The sequence below is a fragment of the Chinchilla lanigera genome, unplaced genomic scaffold, assembly GCF_000276665.1.
Source record: "Chinchilla lanigera isolate Chin_1 unplaced genomic scaffold, ChiLan1.0 scaffold00016, whole genome shotgun sequence".
Taxonomy (NCBI): Eukaryota; Metazoa; Chordata; class Mammalia; order Rodentia; family Chinchillidae; genus Chinchilla; species Chinchilla lanigera.
In genome coordinates, this window is record NW_004955417.1 from 24947935 (window position 1) to 24968143 (window position 20209).

General features: G+C 39.5%; 1 protein-coding gene across 1 annotated transcript in view; it reads left to right on the plus strand.

Annotated features, from left to right (window-relative positions):
* The first annotated feature begins 7034 nt into the window (after window positions 1–7034).
* The window catches only part of Colec10 (collectin sub-family member 10 (C-type lectin)), a 39220-nt gene continuing 26045 nt past the window's right edge, over window positions 7035–20209 (plus strand). Inside the window, exon 1 of the mRNA XM_005381907.1 lies at window positions 7035–7290. Within this exon, the coding sequence (XP_005381964.1) occupies window positions 7143–7290 (148 nt within the window). The 5' untranslated portion in view covers window positions 7035–7142. The remainder of the gene's footprint in view (window positions 7291–20209) is intronic.

The window sequence follows — 20209 nt, forward strand, 5'->3', positions numbered from 1 at the left end:
TCAATATCTATGTCTATGTCAGATCTGCATAATCTATACATATATCTACTCTGCTTTTTAACTACCACAACAATTTTCAGCATTTTTACCAGAACCTTGCTAAAAACACTTTTTTAATAAAATAAGCATGTCATGCTGCCCTATAAATTTCTGTTTATGAGAATCTGCCAACGATTTATGTGTTATTAAATTCAACTTTTGTTGCATTTTCTAAAGTTCTGTTCAGTTTACCGAACATTTGCTTGAGAAACTGTACCAGAAAGGCAATTTCAAGGTGAAAGGTGGCAAAGATGTTTAATCTTTTCCCACTTATTCCCAAACTGCTTTGTCAACAACAGAAAACCCTATTTGTTCCTTCTCAGTGGGTTTAATCCAAGATGATTGTGGAAGCAAGTGAAGGGCCACATTATGGGAGGCAGTGGGAGGCTCTGTGGCCCATGGCCACATCGTGCAATGGACATCCCCTTAGAAAAAGCCCAAAGCAGGTTGGAGCTGAGCTGAACCTTGCACAGCTTCAGGAATGCCGGTGAGCTGCCACCACACCAGCCCCATAAGCTTGGGAGCCAGGCAGAGTCCTGAACAGCTTTAAGGGCCTGGGGGCCACTCCCTGCCCCTCACCCCCTTGGAGCTGAGCTGAACTTATGAAGGCTTTGGGAATGCTAGTGAGCCATTGCCTCCCCTCCCCTCCCCAATGAGCTTGGGAGCCAGGCAGAGCCCCAAACAGCTTCAGAGGCCTGAGGAGCCACTTCCTGCTTCTCTGCCCCTGTTGGAGCTGAGCTGAACTTCAGACAGCCTTGGAAACACCAATGCGCTGGCCCCACCTCTGCCCCACCAGCTTGGGAGCCAGGCCCAACCCCAGACAACCTCAGGGACCTTGGATGCCATTCCCTGCCCCACTCCGCACCCTCAAGGGAGCTAAGTTGAACCTCAGACAGCTTCAACAGCTTCAGTGACTATGCACTCACCCCCCGCCCCCACTGGCATGGCAACTGCGCTGGGTCCCAGGCAGTGTCTGCAGCCTCCTGACCATCACCTGCCCAAGATTACACCCCAGGAGAAACAGGGCTGAAACCCAGACAGCTTTGGGAACCCCTGAGTACAAGCCAAGCTGAGCCCCAGACAGCTGTGGGAGCACTGGGGATCATATCCCACCCTCACACACCATCAAAGGAGCCCCACTGAGCACCAGGGACTTTTGGGTCCTTGCCCTGCCACTCTGACATCATCCTGGGAGTGAGGCTAGCTCCAGGGAACCTCTGGAAAACTGAAAATGACAAAATCAAGGAGCAAAATGCAATCACAGACCTCCACCCCAACCAGAATAAATCCAGGAGATATCAACACAGAAGAGCTTGGAAGTCATACACTTTATATTTCTGAAATGATAGCAGCTGAAGTAAAGAAACAACTCCATGAAGCCATAGAAGACATCAGATCAGAAATAATCTCTGAGGTAAAAAGAAATAAATGACATAATGCAAGAATTGCTTAGTACAACTAAAGAGGACATAGAAAATAAAAGAGAGGAACATAATAAATTAATGGAAACCTTATATGAACAATATAGAAAAGAACTGGAATACATGAAACAGATTCAAACAGATATCCAGGGTAATAAGACTTCCATCAAAAGCTAGCAAAAACTGCTTCAATGAAGCTGAAGATAGACTTTCAAACCTTGAAGACAGCATTGCTGAGACTGACTGTAAAAGGAAGGATGTCTTAAAATTAACAAGAAATCAAGAAATAACAGTTCAATAGCTGCAAGACAAAGCAAAGAAAAGCAATTTAAGATTAATAGATATCAGTGAAACAGCAGGCATCAGGACAAAATGACATAAAAAGACTATTGGTGGAAATAATAGCAGAAAATTTCCCAAGCATGGAAAAAGAATTGGACATCCAGTAAGTGAGGCATACAGAGCTCCAACTAGGCATAACCAAAAAAAAAATCTACACCCAGACATATAGTGATCAAGATCCCAGAAATTCAACAAAAGATCAGAATATTAAAAACTGTTAGAGAAAAGAAACAGATCCTGTAAAGGAAAGCTCATCAAATCACAGCAAATTTCTCAACACAAAACATCAAGTCAAGAAGAACTTAGAGTGAAATATTTCAGGTCCTGAAAGGAGACAACTTCCAACCCAGATTGATGTACCCTGCAAAACTATCCTTCAAAATTAATGGAGAAATGAAATATTTATGTGATAAATATCAACTGAAAAACTTCATGAGTGCCCAACCAGACCTACAAAGAGTACTAAAAGATATTCTAGAAAGAGATAAAACAGACCACAACTGCAAGAACAGCAATAGAAAGGAACAACCAAGCAGAGCAAACAATTAAACAGAGTGAAACAAGAGGAACCAACAGCAGGAGAACAACATAACAAAGATAAACCAATACATATCAGTTAAAACCATCAGTGTAAACAGTCTCAATTCACTAATCCAAAAGAAGTAGACTGGCAGGTTGGATCAAGAAACAAAATCCAACAATATGCTGGTACATGAAACACATTTAACTCAAAGAGAAATTCATAGACTGAAAATCAAAGGATAGAAAACAATACTCCATGTGACAGGTACCCAGAAAAAAAGCAAGTGTAGCTCTTCTGTTTATAGACAATGGGAACTTCAAACAGAGAAAAATTTAAAAATATAAAGAAGGTCAGTACATACTTGGGAGAGGAAAACTTCAAGAGGAACAGGTAACAATCATAAACATCTATGCACCAAACACAGACGCACCCAACTATATAAGACAAATTTTAACAGACATGAAATGATAACAGGGGACTTTAATACCTCATTGTCACAAAGAGATAGATCAACTAGACAAAAAATTAGCAAAGAAATAACAGAACTAAATCAAACCTGTGAACAAATGGACTTAGTAGACCTTTACAGAGTGTTCTATCCAACAACATCAGAATACATATTCTACCCAGCTGCCCATGGGACATTCTCTAAAATAGACCATATAATAGCACATAGAACATGCTTAAGGAAAGGAAAAGGAGTTGAAATTATCTCATGCACACAATCAGGCCACAGTGCAATGAAACTGGAAATTAAAGACAAAGGAAATAACAAGAACTCCATAAACACATAAAAATTAAACAGCATCCTCCTGAAAAATCAATGGGTCACAGATGAAATCAAAGAAGAAATTAAACACTATGTACAATCAAACAAAAATGTAGGTACAACTTACAGGAATCTCTAGGATGCAATGAAAGCAATCCTCAGAGGAAAATTTATAGCAGTGAATTCTCACCTCAGGAAAACAGAATGAGCACAAATAAATAATCGTATCCTGCACCTCAAACTTCTAGAAAAAGAAGAACAAGTCAAACACAAAGCCCAGAGAAGGCAGAAAATTATAAAGTTCAGGGCAGAAATTAATACAATGGAGACTAAAAAAATACAAAGAAATAATGAACCAAAGAGGTGGTTCTTCAAAAAATAAATAAAATTGATAAACCCCTAGCCAACTTTATTTAAAGAAAAGGGAAGAAAAAACTGAAATATATGCAATAAGGAATGAAAAAGATAAAGTCACTACAGATTCTGTGGAAATTCAGAAGATCACCAATATGTACTTTGAAAATCTTTACTCTCACAGGATGGAAAACACAGAGGAAATGGACAGATTTCTAGATACATATGAATTATCAAAGCTGAATGAAGAAGATATAAAAGTCCTAAATAACCTTGTATTAGCACTGAAATTGAAAATGTAATAAAACAACTTGCCAGTGAAGAAAAGCCAAGATCCTGATGGAGAAGATGTAACACCAGTTCTTCTCAAACTTTCATGAAATTGAAAGGGATGGAATTCTCCCCCAAGTCACTCTTGAAGGCAAGTATTATCCTGGTACCAAAACCAGAGAAAGACCCAACCAAAAAAGAGAACTGCAGGCCAATCTCCCTAATGAATATAGATGCAAAAATTCTCAATAAAATACTAACAAACAGAACGCAACAAATCATCAAGAAGATTATACAGCATGACCAAGTGGGATTCACCCCAGGAATTCAGGGATGGTTGAATATATGCAAATCAATTAATGTAATATACCACATCAATACAGCCAAAGACAAAAATCACATGATCGTCTCAATTGACGAAGAAAAAGCTTTTGATAAAGTCCAACACTTATTCAATATAAGAACCCTACAGAAAATTGGCATAGATGGATTTCATCTCAATCTGATAAAAGCCATATGACAAACTAACAGCTAACATCATTCTAAATGGTCAAAAACTGAAAGCTTTCACTTTAAAATCAGGAACAAGATTAGGATGTCCACTGTCACCACTCCTAGTCAACATAGTTCTGGAAATACTAGCCAGAGCAATTAGACAAGAGAGAGAAATAAGAAGAATAAGGATAGGAAAGGAAGAAGTGAAATTATCATTATTTGCAGATGACATTTTACTCTACCTAGAAGACCCCAAAAACTCCACCAAAAGGCTTATAGATTTAATAAGCAAATTCAGTAGCATAGCTGGATACAAAGTCAGCACTCAAAAACCAATAGCATTCCTGTACAAAAACAAGCCGACTGAAAGAGAAATTAGTGAGACCATGCCTTTCATAATACTATCTAAAAAATGAAATACTTTGGAATCAATCTAACAAAAGAAGTAAAAGATCTATACAGTGAAAATTACAGTACTCTGAAAAAAAAAGAGATCAGAAAGGATTTCAGAAAATGGAAAGATATTCCTTGCTCATGGATAGGAAGAACCAACATTGTGAAAACTGCTATTCTCCCAAAATTGTTATTCAGATTCAATGCAATACCAATTAAAATACTATTATTATACCTCATAGATCTAGAGAAAATATTCTTAAAATCCATCTGGAACCAGAAGAGGCCTATAATAGCACCAGCAATCCTGGGAAACAAAGGCAAGGCAGGAGGCATCACAATCCCTGACTTGAAATTATACTTCAAAGCTACTGTACTAAAATCAGCATGGCCCTGGCAAAAAACAAACCTGAAGATCAATGGAACAGATTAGAGGATGCAGACACAGCTATAAACATACTCAGCCACCTTATCTTTGACCATGGCCAAATATGTTCACTGGAAGAAACAAAGCCTCTTTAATAAATGGTTCTGGAAATCTGGCTTTCCACATGCCAAAGACTAAAACTAGACCCACGTCTATCACAATGCACTAAACTAAAATCAAAATGGGTCAAAGATCTAAATATCAAAACCAAAAAATCCGCTGGAAGAGAAAGCAGGGAAATATCTCAAACACGTAGCAGTAGGTACAGAGTGCATGAACAGAAACCAAACTGCACAGGAGATCCTTCAAAGAATCAACAACTGGGATCTTATCTTATTGAAAAGTTTTTGCACAACAAAAGAAATCGCCAACAGAGTGAAAAGAAAACCCATTAATTGGGAAAACATTTTCGCCAACTGCCCCTCAGACAAAGCATTTCTATCTAGAACATATAAAGAATTAAAGAAAATCAGGCTCCAAAATCTCCAATCCAAAAATGGGCATCTGAGATGAATACACACTTCTCACATGAAGAAATACTAATGGAGAATAAATATATGAAAAATGTTCAACATCATTAGTTATTAGAGAAATGCAAATTAAAACAACACTAATGAAATAAGATTCCATTTCACCCCAGAAAGAATTGCTATCATTAAGAAATCAGCCAATGACAGATGCTGGAGAGGCTGTGGGGAAAAAGGAACCCTTCTCCATTGCTGGTTGGAGTGTAGACTGGTGTAACCACTGTGGAAATCAGCGTGGAGATTCCTCACGAAACTAGGATTAGAAGTCTCAGTTAACTCAACTATTCCACTTCTGGGTATTTTTCCAGAAAAGTTAAAAACATCATACCACAGGATATATGTGCACCCATGTTTATAGCAGTACAATTTGTCATAGCTAAGTCTTGGAAACAACCCAAATGGCCATGAACTGAGGAGTGGATAAAAAAGATGTGGTATTTTTATACAATGGAGTATTACTCAGCTATAAAGAAAGATAAACTAGAGGCTTTTATAGATAAATGGATGCAACTAGAGACTCATAAGTGAAATAAATAGAACCCACATGTGTAAACATCATATTGTCTCCCTAGTGTAAGAACATGAAAGAGTAAAATAAAACACAAAATGTACAGTAGATAATATGAAAGGGAAAGAAATTGCACAAAGGAAGAAACAACTGGGATGAGGTAAAGAAGAGAAAGAAAGAAAGTACTAAGGCTATATGTATATATATGCATATGGCTAGCTGGGATAACTGTACTGCTGATGTCTGGTGGTTTATTGAAAGGAACAGTTAATGCTTAAATGTTTTTATATATTTTGACCAATTTTGCATACTTACATCTGGTAATTTGAGAAATTTATGTGAAGACAACAATATGCCATATAACAACCATTGGTGAATTCCTATCATCCTGTCTAGTGAAACTCTGTATTGTCCCTAATGCTTTTTTAAATTATTACTTTCTTATTCCCTTTAGTGATTTGATCAATCTTCCATTCTTCCATTCAGAATCTTCCATTCTGGTAATCTGAGCAACTTCACTGAACAGAACAATATGTAATATAACAACCACTGTTAATCCCTATCATTTGATTTGAAACCCCATATCATTTTTAATGTCCTTGCTTTGTTTTGTTTACTTTGCTATTGCTCATTTTTTAAATATTCTCTTCAAAGTAAAAAAATAAAGCCCAAAGCCATGCATAGTGCTTGGGTAACATGTGTAGGAATCTCTCTTTCACAGCCCTGGGACCCAGCGGTGAAATGCCACGCATGCTCAAGGACTGAGCAAAAAGCATCTCTCTCCCCTCTGCCCTCAGGGCTGTCTCTCCTGAGCCACACACTCGAGTGTTTAGTTCAGAGATAATTTTCAATAAACAGTTGTCGCTTGAAAATAAACAGTCTGGACAATGTATGGTCCATCGGAGATACTGAGAAAATAAACAACTTGGAGAAGGCTCTTTTCTTGCCTCTGTAACCCTTTCTGGAATATGTGCTCCAGATCTTTCCCTTTCTTCCTTGAAGCAGCACACTTTTTTTAAGATACAGCTCTTCATTTGGCATTTCTGGGAGACCCCTTTTTGAAGAGATGCAAAAATGAACGGCACTGGAGTCTTGCTTCGAAGCAACCAGTTCATCCTCCTGCTGCTATTTCTCCTGCAAATTCAGAGTCTGGGTCTGGACATTCACAGTCGCCCGACTGCAGAAGTCTGTGCCACACATGCTATTTCACCTGGACCCAAAGGTGAGGAAGGAAAACCCGCATTTTTGTGTAAGTTTGATCTATTCCCACATCTCCCAGTCCCATCCCAACCTGTCAATATTTCTCTCCTCCCCCCTCCCTCGCTTCCTCCTACTTTCCTTTGATTTAGGAAAATCAATAATCTATTTCCTACTTAAAGCTTTCCCTTGAAGTTAGGTAGGAGAAGGGTGGGAGGAGGTGGGACCTTGGGAGCAGGAATCTGATTAAAGTCACCAGGGTAGGGGGAAAGTCCATCTCCCACCAGGCCCCAGAGGAAGGTGTGCACCAAGGCAGCAGTCTTCAGGAAAGCTTTCTTTAGGACCATCTGCCTCTATTCTCAGGTTGCTTTCTTTTTGTCCTTCCTCTTACTGATTCTGGTAAAGGTATTTAGGCAAAGGTTCAGAAAAGTAAAAATTAAATCTGAAGTAAACTTTTACTTCATAATTATTGGGCTCCGAGGTGGCAATAGAAGCTGGGAATTTCTGTTGCTAAGGGTTGCAGGTAGGATGTAAATGAACATTTCTTTATTTGAAAGTAGAGTCTTTGAGGCCAAGTGCCTTTAGCTGAAGAATGATAGAATATTGCAAAGTTTTTCAAGTGGAGTCAAGGTCCAAGGTCCAAATATGCTTCAAGCAACGGGTTGATAAAAAAAGAATCTGTTTTCTTGGTTTCAGCTCTTACCCTTTTGCTCTGAAGGTGGTCATTGCATTGCAGACTGGTGCACTCTTATTAGTAATTCATGTTGTTTCTCCAGGCAATGGGGCTAAAGAATTGCAGCTGCTTAAAGTTTTAAGTAGAAAAAAAAGTCCTTCGAAATGAAATAAAAAATACGTGGCCTGATGTTTGCCAGCTACTTAAATCTGTATTGCTTAAAGTGCATGGTTCTTAATCAGTGAATTAATTCCCTCCTAAGATTGTAATCCAAGTTTTAACCTTTGATATTATAAAATGAATGCAGGGAGGAAAAATGAGACCTTGGAGCCTCTATATCATTTCTGGGGTGGACACATGAATAATGGGAGGGCAAGTGTTCAGAAAAGAAAGTTTTTGTTGGAAAAAGTATTTACTTAAAACTATTACCGGCATTCCCATGGAGTGCAGGAAACTTTGTGCTGTGCCTATGGTGTTGTGGATAATGCTAAAAATGAATGTTTGCCTTGGTTGTGCAAATGGGATCAGTGTAAGAAATTGTGGCTTTCAACCTGTTCAAAACACTAAAGTGTTGTTAAAATAATATCCAAAATATAATGCTTTCCAATCCAACACTTCTACTCATTCCAACCCAGCTATCATGGGCTGAGCACTTATTAAGTGTCAGGCAATATTTTGGGCACAACGGGTACATTAGATAATGTTAGTGCCATGAGTGATGGAGAGTTAGGGAATTCATCAAGAAGGATATAAAGGTCAGAGCAGACTTTTTGAGAAGGTCGTTATTGAGTTAGGTCTTAGCCATGACTCTTCTAGGAAAACGGAAATAAGCAGAGTACAGAACAAGAAGAGAAAATGTTTAGCATAGACTTAGGCAAAGGATCCCAGTGCTTGCTTTTGAGAGGTTACAAAGTATAATTCATAATCCTAAATGCTTCCAAGAAAAAGGCAAGGAGTATATTTTAAAAACTATGAAACCATCTTATTTTATTCTATGATTTCAATTCATATTTAATATTTGTTGCATATCACCACATGTCCATAGGAATCTTTTTCATTTTTGTTTTGTGACACTAGGGATTGAACCCAGGGCAGACAGTCTCCTAAATCACTAAGTTGCCCAGAGTGAGCTTGAATTTGCAATCCTCCTGCCTCAGCCTCTCAGAGTGCTGTGCCACCGTACCTTCTTCCACCACGAATCTTCCCATCCTCATTTCTTCATCAACTCAGAACCCTGCCTCCCCATTAGAAATCATATTATGATTTCAAACAATAGAAATCCCTCTAACTCTCTTCCAGAGCCCATGTAGGTGTATAAGATAAATTACAAGCTAGAGCTTGGCAGGAGGAAGCTCTGAAGGCATCAGGGAAGAGGGAGATGTGCTTAGAGCGCTGGGTTCCAGAACTAAGTCAGTTATGGACTCATATGTGATTTCTTCTTTATCCTTGGAACTTGGGAGCTTTGCATCAAATGCTTTCTAAATTCTCTTCTTAGCATAGACAGTTTACAATTCCGGAAGTCCCGCCCACCTTGCCGGATGCGTGTCTAAAGCTTAGGTGAAGAACCAATCCTAGGATTGGTATCTACTTATCAAGCTTGGGTGTGGATGGCAGACTCCGGGGGTCATCACTGAGTCGACTTGTTTCTGTCTTTATGATTGCCCACATGTGCACAGGAAGAACCGCTGAGCATATTTATTGCTGCCTTTCCTCAGCTCTGGGTACTGCACTAGGTGTTACAGATACAGCAAAAAGCACATCCTGGAGCCCTCTCTCCATTATAAACCACTGTGCGCTGGACCTCGTTCCTTCAGGTGTCCTGTAACAGCCTCTCTCTTTCCCCAAACAAGGTAGATTTGTATATTTACCTCTACAAAATGAAAAAAAAAAATTGTTAATGACTAGGTAAACAGTTTAAATCTGAATTATAGCTTTTGTTCAACATGTTGTTTCCTTCACTCAAAGTCGTTATTCCCCCCCCCCCTCAGCCCTCGGATAAGCGTCTCATTACTATGTTCTTACCCCTGCAGCACTGGGCTCAGAAATGTCTAGGTACCCTGGGAAATAAACAGTAAACAGAATGTACTCTAAATTCACTGAGGAGAATGGAGACTAAAGAAGTTACTTAAAGTTGCAAGTAAAAGACAATAATACCATCCAGTTATTGAATCTCTTGTCCACAATACAGACATCAGTTTTACAGAGCTATGTCCTGAGCTTGACTTACAGGAAAAAAAGGCATTGGATTCCATCTGTTTGATCTTCAGCATGTTGTTATACCTGTGGTTTAGCTTCTTCACTCTCAGAATGGACTTCCAGCAGAGACTTGTGTTTAAAATAATATAAAATAATCAATATAAATTTAAGTTGTATAGATGTCATAAATAGATATTTAACAAATTCTGTTTATCTTTCCTTCTCCCTATTCAGTAACAGTTTTGAGGACATTGTTCCAATTATCAAAACTAGCTCATTTAAATTAGCAGTGGTTTTCTTCCTATGTCTCAATTTATTACTTCATGTTGCTTAGCTGGAAAAAAAAAGTTGTTTTTATTTTTTTCTAGAGTGGTGGTTTCCTTTAGCAATTTATGTGAAATTCTGACCTCTAGTGGTGTAACTGAAAAAGAACAATGCCAAGAAACCAACCAGAAATTTATGGGTGTTAAAGGTAGGGAGAAATAAGTGGAAAATGCTTTTTTAAATGTCAAAGAAATTTAAAATGCAGCGTCTTGTTTAATACCCACTTGCCCAGTGTGGCAAGAATTTCTTAAGCATAAGAGCACAAGCTCAGCGAGGCTGAGAGGAGGGCCAGGGTCTTTCAGGAGATGGAGTCAGGCAGGTTAAACTTGACCCCTGGCCTTCTGGCTCTGGCCCTAACATCAACCACGGCATCTACTGGTTTATGAGTTTTTACTGGGATGAGAAACACAGTCCACAGGTCACATTTTGGTGACAAGACCTGAGGGAAATGCCTAAGAACATGGAATTCATGCCACCTTCCAGCCCAACAGCTGCCTTGGACACTAAAATAAGCTGAAAGGGACGGCATCTTTGATCACTAGCTCAATGCTTCATTAGTCTGCTTGGAAAGTAACGCTGTGCCCCCTATTCCTTATTTTGGCTTCTGCTAGCTTTTTAACGTAGGAGCTTTTTCCTTCAACGGTATTTGTGTGTGTGTGGCCCATAAGACCTTTTCTACCTGGCTTCTCCCAACTTCTCCCTCATCATTGCAAACTGCTTTTGTCCTTGAAGTCACCTCTGGGCAAGTGGCCTTGACTCTCTTTCCTGCCTCAGGGAGGGGCTCTTTCCATCCTCTCTGCCTGGTCCATCTTTTTTTGTTTTGTTTTGTCTTGTTTTTTGTTTTTTCTCCGGTACCAGGAACCGAACTCACGACCTTGCACTTGCCAGGCAGGCGCTTTGCCTCTGAGCTAAATCCCCAGCCCCTGCCTGATCCATCTTTACCCTGGATCTTCCCAAGGATCCTTCCTGCTCCTCCCTTAGGTCACAGCTCCAGGCCATTTGCACAGCTCAGCCCTGCCTGCCTGCGCTGCTGCCCCCTGATCTCTGTCCCAGGCAGATCCTTGATTCCACAGACTCATTCCGCAGTGACCTTCTCTTGTGGACTTGGAATGCAAGCTTCATGGAAGCAGAGATGACCCTGTTCTTGCTAAGTGTGCTTTCCCACGGCCTCAGAGACTTCCTGGCTCTGATCTACCATGCTTAGTGGGTGCTCAGTAATTATATTTAATTAAGTAAGCAAACCCAAATGTCCCAGCATCTCTTACTTTAGCAGCAGTTTAGCTAATAACATAGCTTCAAAATATCCTATGTCCTGCACTCCTAAAAAGTGTCACTGCTATTTCAAAAAAGGGCTGCTCCTGGGGGGCATTGTCATTGTGCCTGTTCTCCAGTAGCCAAAGAACCCTTCTAGCAGTGGCCGCTGCTTTTCTGTTAAGTACAACTGTGCCACCAGTTCCCTGGTAACCCTGGCCCAGCCTAGCCCAGCCAAAAGTGTGCTGCAAGTGCATTCCCTAGGGTGAGATTCTCACTGCATCCAGGAACACTGCTACTAAGGCATTCGCCCTTTCATCCTAGAGCTGCAGGGGCGGGTGAGAACTTGGTTCCATTATATTTAGACTATGTGCACCAGCCAGGCTGATCTCCCTTCTAAGCAGCCAGAGGGGCCCTTGGGGGATGCCTGGACTAAAGCTATTATTTAGGGGTCCCACTGAGGACCATGGGAATCCACATGTGGAATGACCAGAGCACATGTGTGAGTTCCAGAAAACATGAGGAGTGTACAAGGTCTTTCCTCTTTACCATGAGAGGCTATGCCACAAGGGAAGCTTTCAGGAGCCCCCCCCCCTTTTCTGAGGCAATTTCTTACCAAATCTGGGTACTTCTACTTGAAGTAGACTTCTACTTGGCTATCTAGGTTTTTCCTGCCATGACTCTATATCCCAGGAATTGACACAACTTGGGTTATTTCCCAAAACACTTCCCATCTGCCAACATGAAGGCCTTCTTGTGACTTTTCTCATTAGAAGGCCAGATACACTCAGGAATGTTTGGATTTCTCACATTCAGGTTGGAAGTCTTACTACCTGCAAGGTAACTCACGCAGATAATTTGGTACAACCTCAGTTATTTTTAACTTTGTGAAACTGAGAATTGGGGGTGGGGGTAAAATAACTTGTTCTAGGTTACACAGCTACCAGTTGGTGGCAGAGTTACAGCTAGAACTTGGATTCCAGATTCCTGGAATTATTCCATCCTGCCATGGTCCATAATTCTCCTCACCTTTTAGTATTCTCATCAAACATGAGTTATCCTTCATTCTTAGGAATTAACATTAGAAAAAGAGTTCTGTGAAGTCAATATCTAAACATGGCACGGAACAACTTTCACTCCATCTGCGGGTTGTAAGTGGAGCTGGCTGTTCCTTTCTGATGACTTTATCCGAGAGCTTAAGCAAGCAGGCATTTTCCCAAAATCTTTTGTTCAGTTGCATTAATTCATTAGCCTGTTTCATTATGTATTTTAATATACATTTTATACATAGCTACAGACTAATATTTTAGCTCTGTTGGCTTCTTTAACCTGATATTCTATGGCAGGTATTTGATAGTGTAGTGTACAAAAGTTTGGGATTGTTGCTTTTTTTTTTTTTTTTTTTTGCTCTTCTCTATTTGGGTAGATGATAAGGAAACATTTCAAAGTCAGGTCAGGAAGGAAAGAATAAAAACTGTCAATTAAAATGATCCAGGAGGCAGTGAATGGTAATGATAAAAAGACTTGCTTGTTTCATTTTAATAAGGGCACATTTGCACCTATGCTATTTATGTCCTCCACTCTCTTACATAGCTACTTGGATATGTCCCAATTGCTAGCAGGGTCCGTAGTAATACACACTTGCATGGTGACAAAGACCATGGGCATTGGAGATAGAAATATATGGTTTCAAATTTGAGCTCTGCTATTTACCTAGTTATATCACCTTATGTCTTGATGCCCTCACATTTAGAATGGTATATTAGTCACTTTTCTATTCCTGGGACAGAGTACCTGACACGCACAATTTTAAGAAGAATAGGTTTAGGACTCACAGTTTTAGAGGTTTCAGTCCATGGCTGACTGACACTAAGGCAGAAACATCACAGCAAAAGGGCCCGGTGGTGGAAAGCTGTTCCCCTTGCAGTGGCCAGAAGCACTGAATGGAAGAGCCAGAGGAAAAAGATGCCCTCCACAGACATGGCCCAGTAACCACACCTCCAACCTCACCCCAGCTCCTCACAGCCCAGACTCCAAAGTTATGGATGAATTAATCAACTGATGAGTGTGGTGTCCCCTGATCCAATCACTGTCCGAAATTCCCACCTCTGAACATGTGAGACTTGAGCCTTTGGGGACACATTCTAGATGTAAACCATAACAAACAGAGATAAGGATATTTCTCAGCTCAAATGCTGATTTTGGTGTTTCAGGGTTGTATGTTTGTTTGTTTCTTGAGACAGGATCTCATAGCCCAGGCTGGCCTTAAACATGTGGTGATCCTCCTGGCTCAGCCTCTTGAGTGCTGGGATTACAGGCGTGCACCACCGCACCTGGCATCAGACGCTTATTTTGAAAATTAAAACACGTTCAGTTTCATAGCTGAGTTACCATAATGTTTTTCATTAGCTTCTATCGCTATCACTTTCTCTTCTCTCTCCACTTTCCTAAAGACAGGATCCTCGATTGTAAAGGTGGCTGCTCAAGTAGAAACCCACCAAGAAAAGGGCGCCACCTGCTGATCCTTCCTGTAGTTTCCTGTTTTGAGTCCCATTTCTAAGTCAACTGTTACTCTTCAACAGCTCATAAACTTGAGACCTCAGTTTCTCTTCACTACTATTGCTTCCCTCTGTAGTGCTCCAATAGAGACTGGTGTTCCGGGAATAATAACAATATAGACACTCCTGGGACCAGGATAAGGGTTAAGTGAGTTTTTAGATGCGTTAAACCAAAGTCTCAGTTTTCTTATCAGTGACATGAACACGATAGCGGTACGGCTTGTGGTGAGGCACGAGGTAAGCCAGGTAAAGCCTTTAAGAGCTCTGTAAACGTGACTGCACTCTAGGTTACCAAAACCCAAAGGACAGTGAGACCGTTTCCTGTAGTTTTGTTCTTTTATATTATTTTGTACAGAAACATATCCCTTCAGCTGTAATTCTACCTTACACAGGATTTTGTGTTGACCTTGGGTCACTGATGACACATAGAAGTCAGGCACAACTCATCCGACACTTACTCTTCTTATATTTATGAAATTCTGCTTGTAGAAACTTGGTGACTGTTAGAATGGCTTTATGAGCCTCCCACTTCCTCTCATGATATTCCATTCATATCCAGTCTGCCTGGCTTTTGTCACATCATATATGGGGTCTGCATTATGGTATCATTTTACAAAATCCTCAAAATTATAATTTATAGCCTTGTCTGCTCTTTTAGAAAAGCACTGTAAATATACTCAGTACAAACCTGACATGCAGAAATCAAGTGTAGTAGCATCTAAATAATTTAATGCTTTTCCTATAATGTATTGTGATTGTGCTTGATTTGCAAACTCTGGAGATATCATCGCAGGTCTCTTGTGGCCACTTGACAGCACTCGTATCTGTTAAACAAACTGCAGGCACGTAAGTCTTTAGAATTTACAGATTACTTTTTAGCTCTGCTGATATACAGAGATCGTTGCTCCTCTTTTAAAGAGAAGGAAACTGAAACACATTGCTCTTGCACGTGATTTGACTGCACAGCTATGAGCAAGTATTCTGTATGGAAATACTTTGGCCCTTGTAACTCCCTGACTACAAGGGGAAAAGCCTAACAAACTCAGCCGATGAGAGGGATGCTGAGATCTGTTAAATGACATAATCTCATCCGAGGAAAATTATATTTTAATAAGAAAGCTAGCATAGAAGATACAAAAATTTTTGAAGCAATGATTCTTACTGCTCCCTGCATTCAAGAATTCCTCAATTCTGAGAGTCATTGATTTGCCAGTACCCACTGTGTGATAAGATATTATAGGGTTGAGCACAGTCAGAAGTATTGTTTGATAATGTTGTTCTGTCTGGCATGGAATGAACCAGTATTCAGAAAAAAAATTGCCATTCAGAGCCAAAAGCTACAACAAAGTCATCATTCCCTCATCAGATCACATGCTGGGTGACCAAATGACAGGAGAACCAGAGAGAGGAGGCCCATATGTCCAGCGGGGAAGTCAGGAGAGGGAGAGAGGTAGGCAGTGCGGCAGTGTGTTCCAGGTAGGAGTGAAATCCCACAGAACCCGGAAGACCTTGACACACACAGAGGGAGACGTCTGAGCTGTGTGTCCGGTCTTTTTGTGTAAAGCTAGTCTCTCGAGGAGTGAAGCTGGCCAGTCCAGCAGTGGCTGTGGGACAGAGCCAAAGCCAGGCCATGGACACCAAGCGGATACACAGAAATGAAGTTCACACAGGGGTGCAGAGGCAGGACCCTGACTTGCTGCCCTAGACTGAAACACGCCTGAGATGACATTTTATTTTTCCAGAGTGAAAGGAGCTCAAAACTTGTGTAGAATGGTTTTTCTTGCCTCCTCATGTTTAGGAAAAGCAATACCATGTGAATATTATTTTAATGTGGTGCAACTGTACTAACATGAGACTTTCTGCTGCTCTTCCTCAGCCTCTAATATTTTAATTTTGAACAGATGAGCAGGTACAAAAGCAAAGTGTGCAGCATTTACTGCTGCCAATGTGTCTCTGGTCTGTTGTGAAGTCTTTAGTGATGAAAACCATTGCTTATCCTCTTACATCCTTTCTCATCTAACTGTTAGGAATGTAGAAATAGGGGTGGGGAGTGGAAGATACCTTCGGGAACAACGGAGAGGAGTAAAGCTAACTTCTCCCGACTTGTGTGCCGGTGACCTTCCCATAGGATCACCTTGTTCAATGGCCACAAATCACACTGCAATTTCCCTGTAGTGACTTACACATTTTTAAAACTTTATTCAATGCCTCCTGGGCACAAACTTTTTATGAGAGATCACACCTTATCCAAGATGGTGCCGAATCCCTAGGACCCAACAGTAAGCTCAATAGCTAGTAGAAATCAGATATTCATTAAGGGTGAAAATGATGAAAATGATCAAGGTATGTTATGTGTAGGTACAAACTTGTCAAAAGTGAAATACATGCATCAGTATAACCAATAAAAAGTGAAAAAATGTGTTCAGTGAGTGAGCAAGTGAGTAAACAACACTCAAGAACGTGTTCTACACTTATCACAAACAACTTTAAGTAGTTGACAGTAATACATACAGTTCAATAAGAATGCATTTTTTCCACAATACTTCAAGCAGCAATTAGAGAGTAATCACAAGTAACCAGATAATGAATTACTAAGGAAATAAATCTATCAACAGATTCAGAGAAATTAGAAATTAATTTGAAGTAGGACTCAGGGAGATGAAGACCATCACTCACTTGACATTATTATTGATGTATTTTTCAAATTGCAAAAGTATGTTGTCCTCCTGTAACATGGAACATGCACAAAATTCTGCAAAAGAACAGCTAATGGTCTCTCTCCACTGTTATCCTTCAATTTCTGGGCCTATTTCTCCCATGTAACCACCAGTGATACCTTGGAATTAGTATTTTTTCTGTGTTTATTCTTTTTTTTCTTGTTCTAAATGGTATCTTACTAGGCATACTATTCTGCAATAAGAATTTTATACACAGTGTCACTGTGGAGCTCATTTCTTACTGGACAGCCTTCTCTAACTCATGATTTGTACTACCCTCATAAACACGTGTTGTATCTTCACTACAACTTGAGCCAGTGCAATGTAACAATTATCTTTGATTTTAATTTTATGGTGACAAATTTTCAGATTGCTTATTATGTTTCCATTTTTTCCACTACATTCTTTTACATGCATTTGTTTTTACTGTTGTTTCTATAAAACAAGTTCCTTAAAGTAAGTTAAAGTTTGTTTACTTTTTCATTTTAATCATTATTGACATAGGATTTTTCCAGGAATGTAGCAATTTACAGGAGTGATGAGTGAGGACTTCCAACTGTGTGTCTTCAAGTCTGATGGTGAAATATAACATAGGAATTTTCATGTATGTGTTTCTCTGACTAATGTGTAGTCTTAGCATTTTCATCTGTTTCTTTATGTCAAAGAGAAAAATTAAAAATAACAATAAAACAGAGTTTCAAAACAGGTTAGCAGGAGAGTTACAATAATTAATACCTTGTGTATTATTGTCTTTGTAGTAGTTATTCAGAATATAAGATATAGGCATGATAGCTTGTCCAAATAGTGTTAGCACAAATCTTTCTTTTCAAAGAAGTAAGAGAAACTTTCCTTTCCTTCATTACAGTTTGACTTTTCTTTTGGACGGTTTCTTCCCAATTTACAATATTTATTGTACATCTTGGATCTTATTTACACATTCAGTTTCTCACAGTAGTGAGACAATATGATGTTTACACATATGAGTTAGATTTATTTCACTTATGAGTATGGTCTCAAGTTGCATCTATTTACCTATAAAAATCTCCAGTTAATCTTTCTTTATGGCTGAGTAGCACTCCAGTATATTAAAAAAAATCTGTTTTATCCATTCTTTGGTTGATGGACATTTGGGTTGTTTCCAAGATTTAGCTGCTATAAATTGTGCTACTATAAGTATGAGTGCTCATATGTTGCAGTGGTGTGATGTTTTTAATTTTTTTGGGAAGATACCCAGAAAGGAAATAGCTGGGTCAAATGGAATTATCTATTATTTATTGCTTAAATATTTGCACAGTCTTTGTGTTTCACTTATTGTCATTTTTGCAAAGCAATTTGCAAAAGTCCTTTGTATTTTAAGATTACCATTCATTTTTTACAATGTAATGTTTCTTTCTTGTCTATCATCTATTTGTTTACAAGCTTAGTATATTATACATAATATCTTCTACCACAGGAAAACTTTGAATTTCTTGTATGGTCATCTATGGCTGTTTTTTTGGTTTCTTGTCTGAATAGACAGACGTCAAATGAAACAAAAGAAGATATGTCATTCAGTGCAGGCAGGGACTAGAAGACATTATGATGAATGATGAATAAACAGATTGGACAGGAGGTACAAAATCATGTAGTCAATACCAAAAAAATATTGTGGAAAATTTCCCTTGATGCCAACCTAAAAGTATATATACTAGACTAACTAGTGTGGATTTAGCAGATAAACACAGAAGAACTGTCAAACATTTTGAGCGGGGCAGTAGGATGATGCAAATGTGATTTTTATAAAGATTAATTTGCAAGATGGCTTGGAAAAATGAAGTGAGATCCAAGGAAACCAATATTCAAACAACTGTTTATTGAACAGAAAACATTCTAGGCACTTTGGGTACATCAGCAAATTCAACACCATGGAAATCATTTAGGAATCAGCTGTAAAGAACAAAAATTAGAACTGAGAACAGGAAAAGGTAACAATGGTAGTTGTAACAGGAGGAGGAAAAAAAGGACAAACATGGAAAATATTAGGAATCAAAATGGCCATGAGGAAGGGACAATGATCAAAATAGGCTTAGGAAGTGAGTGTGGCAAAGTATAACAAGGGAGAAATATTGGGAGACTGTTGTGGTTTTTATCTAAATATCCCCCAAAGCCTCATGCGCTCATTGGAGGGGCTCTGGGCAGCTGATTGCATCATAGGTGACTCATCTACTGATGAGTTTACAGTTGAATGTGTTGTTGGGGGGTAAAGCCTTGTCAGAGGAGGTGGGTGATTGTGGCATGGCCAGAAAGGATCTATCTCCCTCCTCCTCCCTTGATCCCTCTCTGCTTCCTGTCTGCCCTGCCATGAGCTGTTTCTCTTCTGCTATTCCTCCTTACCTTGGAGCCAACAAACCATGGACTGAAACCTCTACAAACTGTGAGCCAAAATAAACCTCTCCTCCTTTAATTTGTCAGTGTCAGGAATTAGGCTTCAGTGATGAGAAATTAATTAGAGACAATGGCAAATTAGAAAAGGAAACAAAAATGTGGGGTACAGGGTAGCGGTAGAGACAATGTTTTGTGCCCTGCCATACTAGTTGATACTGCAGTAATGGATCATAGGACATCAGCAGAGACCTCGCAGCAGACTGGGTGCAGTCAATTTATTAATCAGCCACTACTGAGAATGACATCTCAATCAGTTACAAACTCATTTGACTGTATTGTCATTAAGCTCATATTTATCCATGTTGTCATCAAGGATTTTACTCCTTTTCTTTTGAAAGAATTTATTAAGCAAGCACCTACTGTGTCTTCAACTCTAAATGAGTGTAGGAATACAAAGGAGGTGATATGTCATTCAGACCTGTCTCATCCTCTGGGACACACCATGGTACAGGATGTTGTGAAGTGCAAGAGAAGTGGCCTTCAAGAATGAACTTAATTCTACTGCTCAAGAGAAAGAGAGAGGCAGAACGTTTGTACCTAAAGAAAATTCATGAGCTGGGCCTGTAAGGTACATAGAGTTCAACAGAAGATGAAAATCTATACAAACTTTTACTGGAGAGGATATTTTACCACCAATCATCCCTGACATCATAACAAATTTGTGTTAGCTGATTTTCTCTGCACATACCTTGATATGTATGTTTATTCCAGTGGAGACACAGACTCTTCCATGCCCATCTATCCTCGCTGTGACACCTAACTAATTCCCCAAATATCCTCAAACTGAAACTTACATGTTCT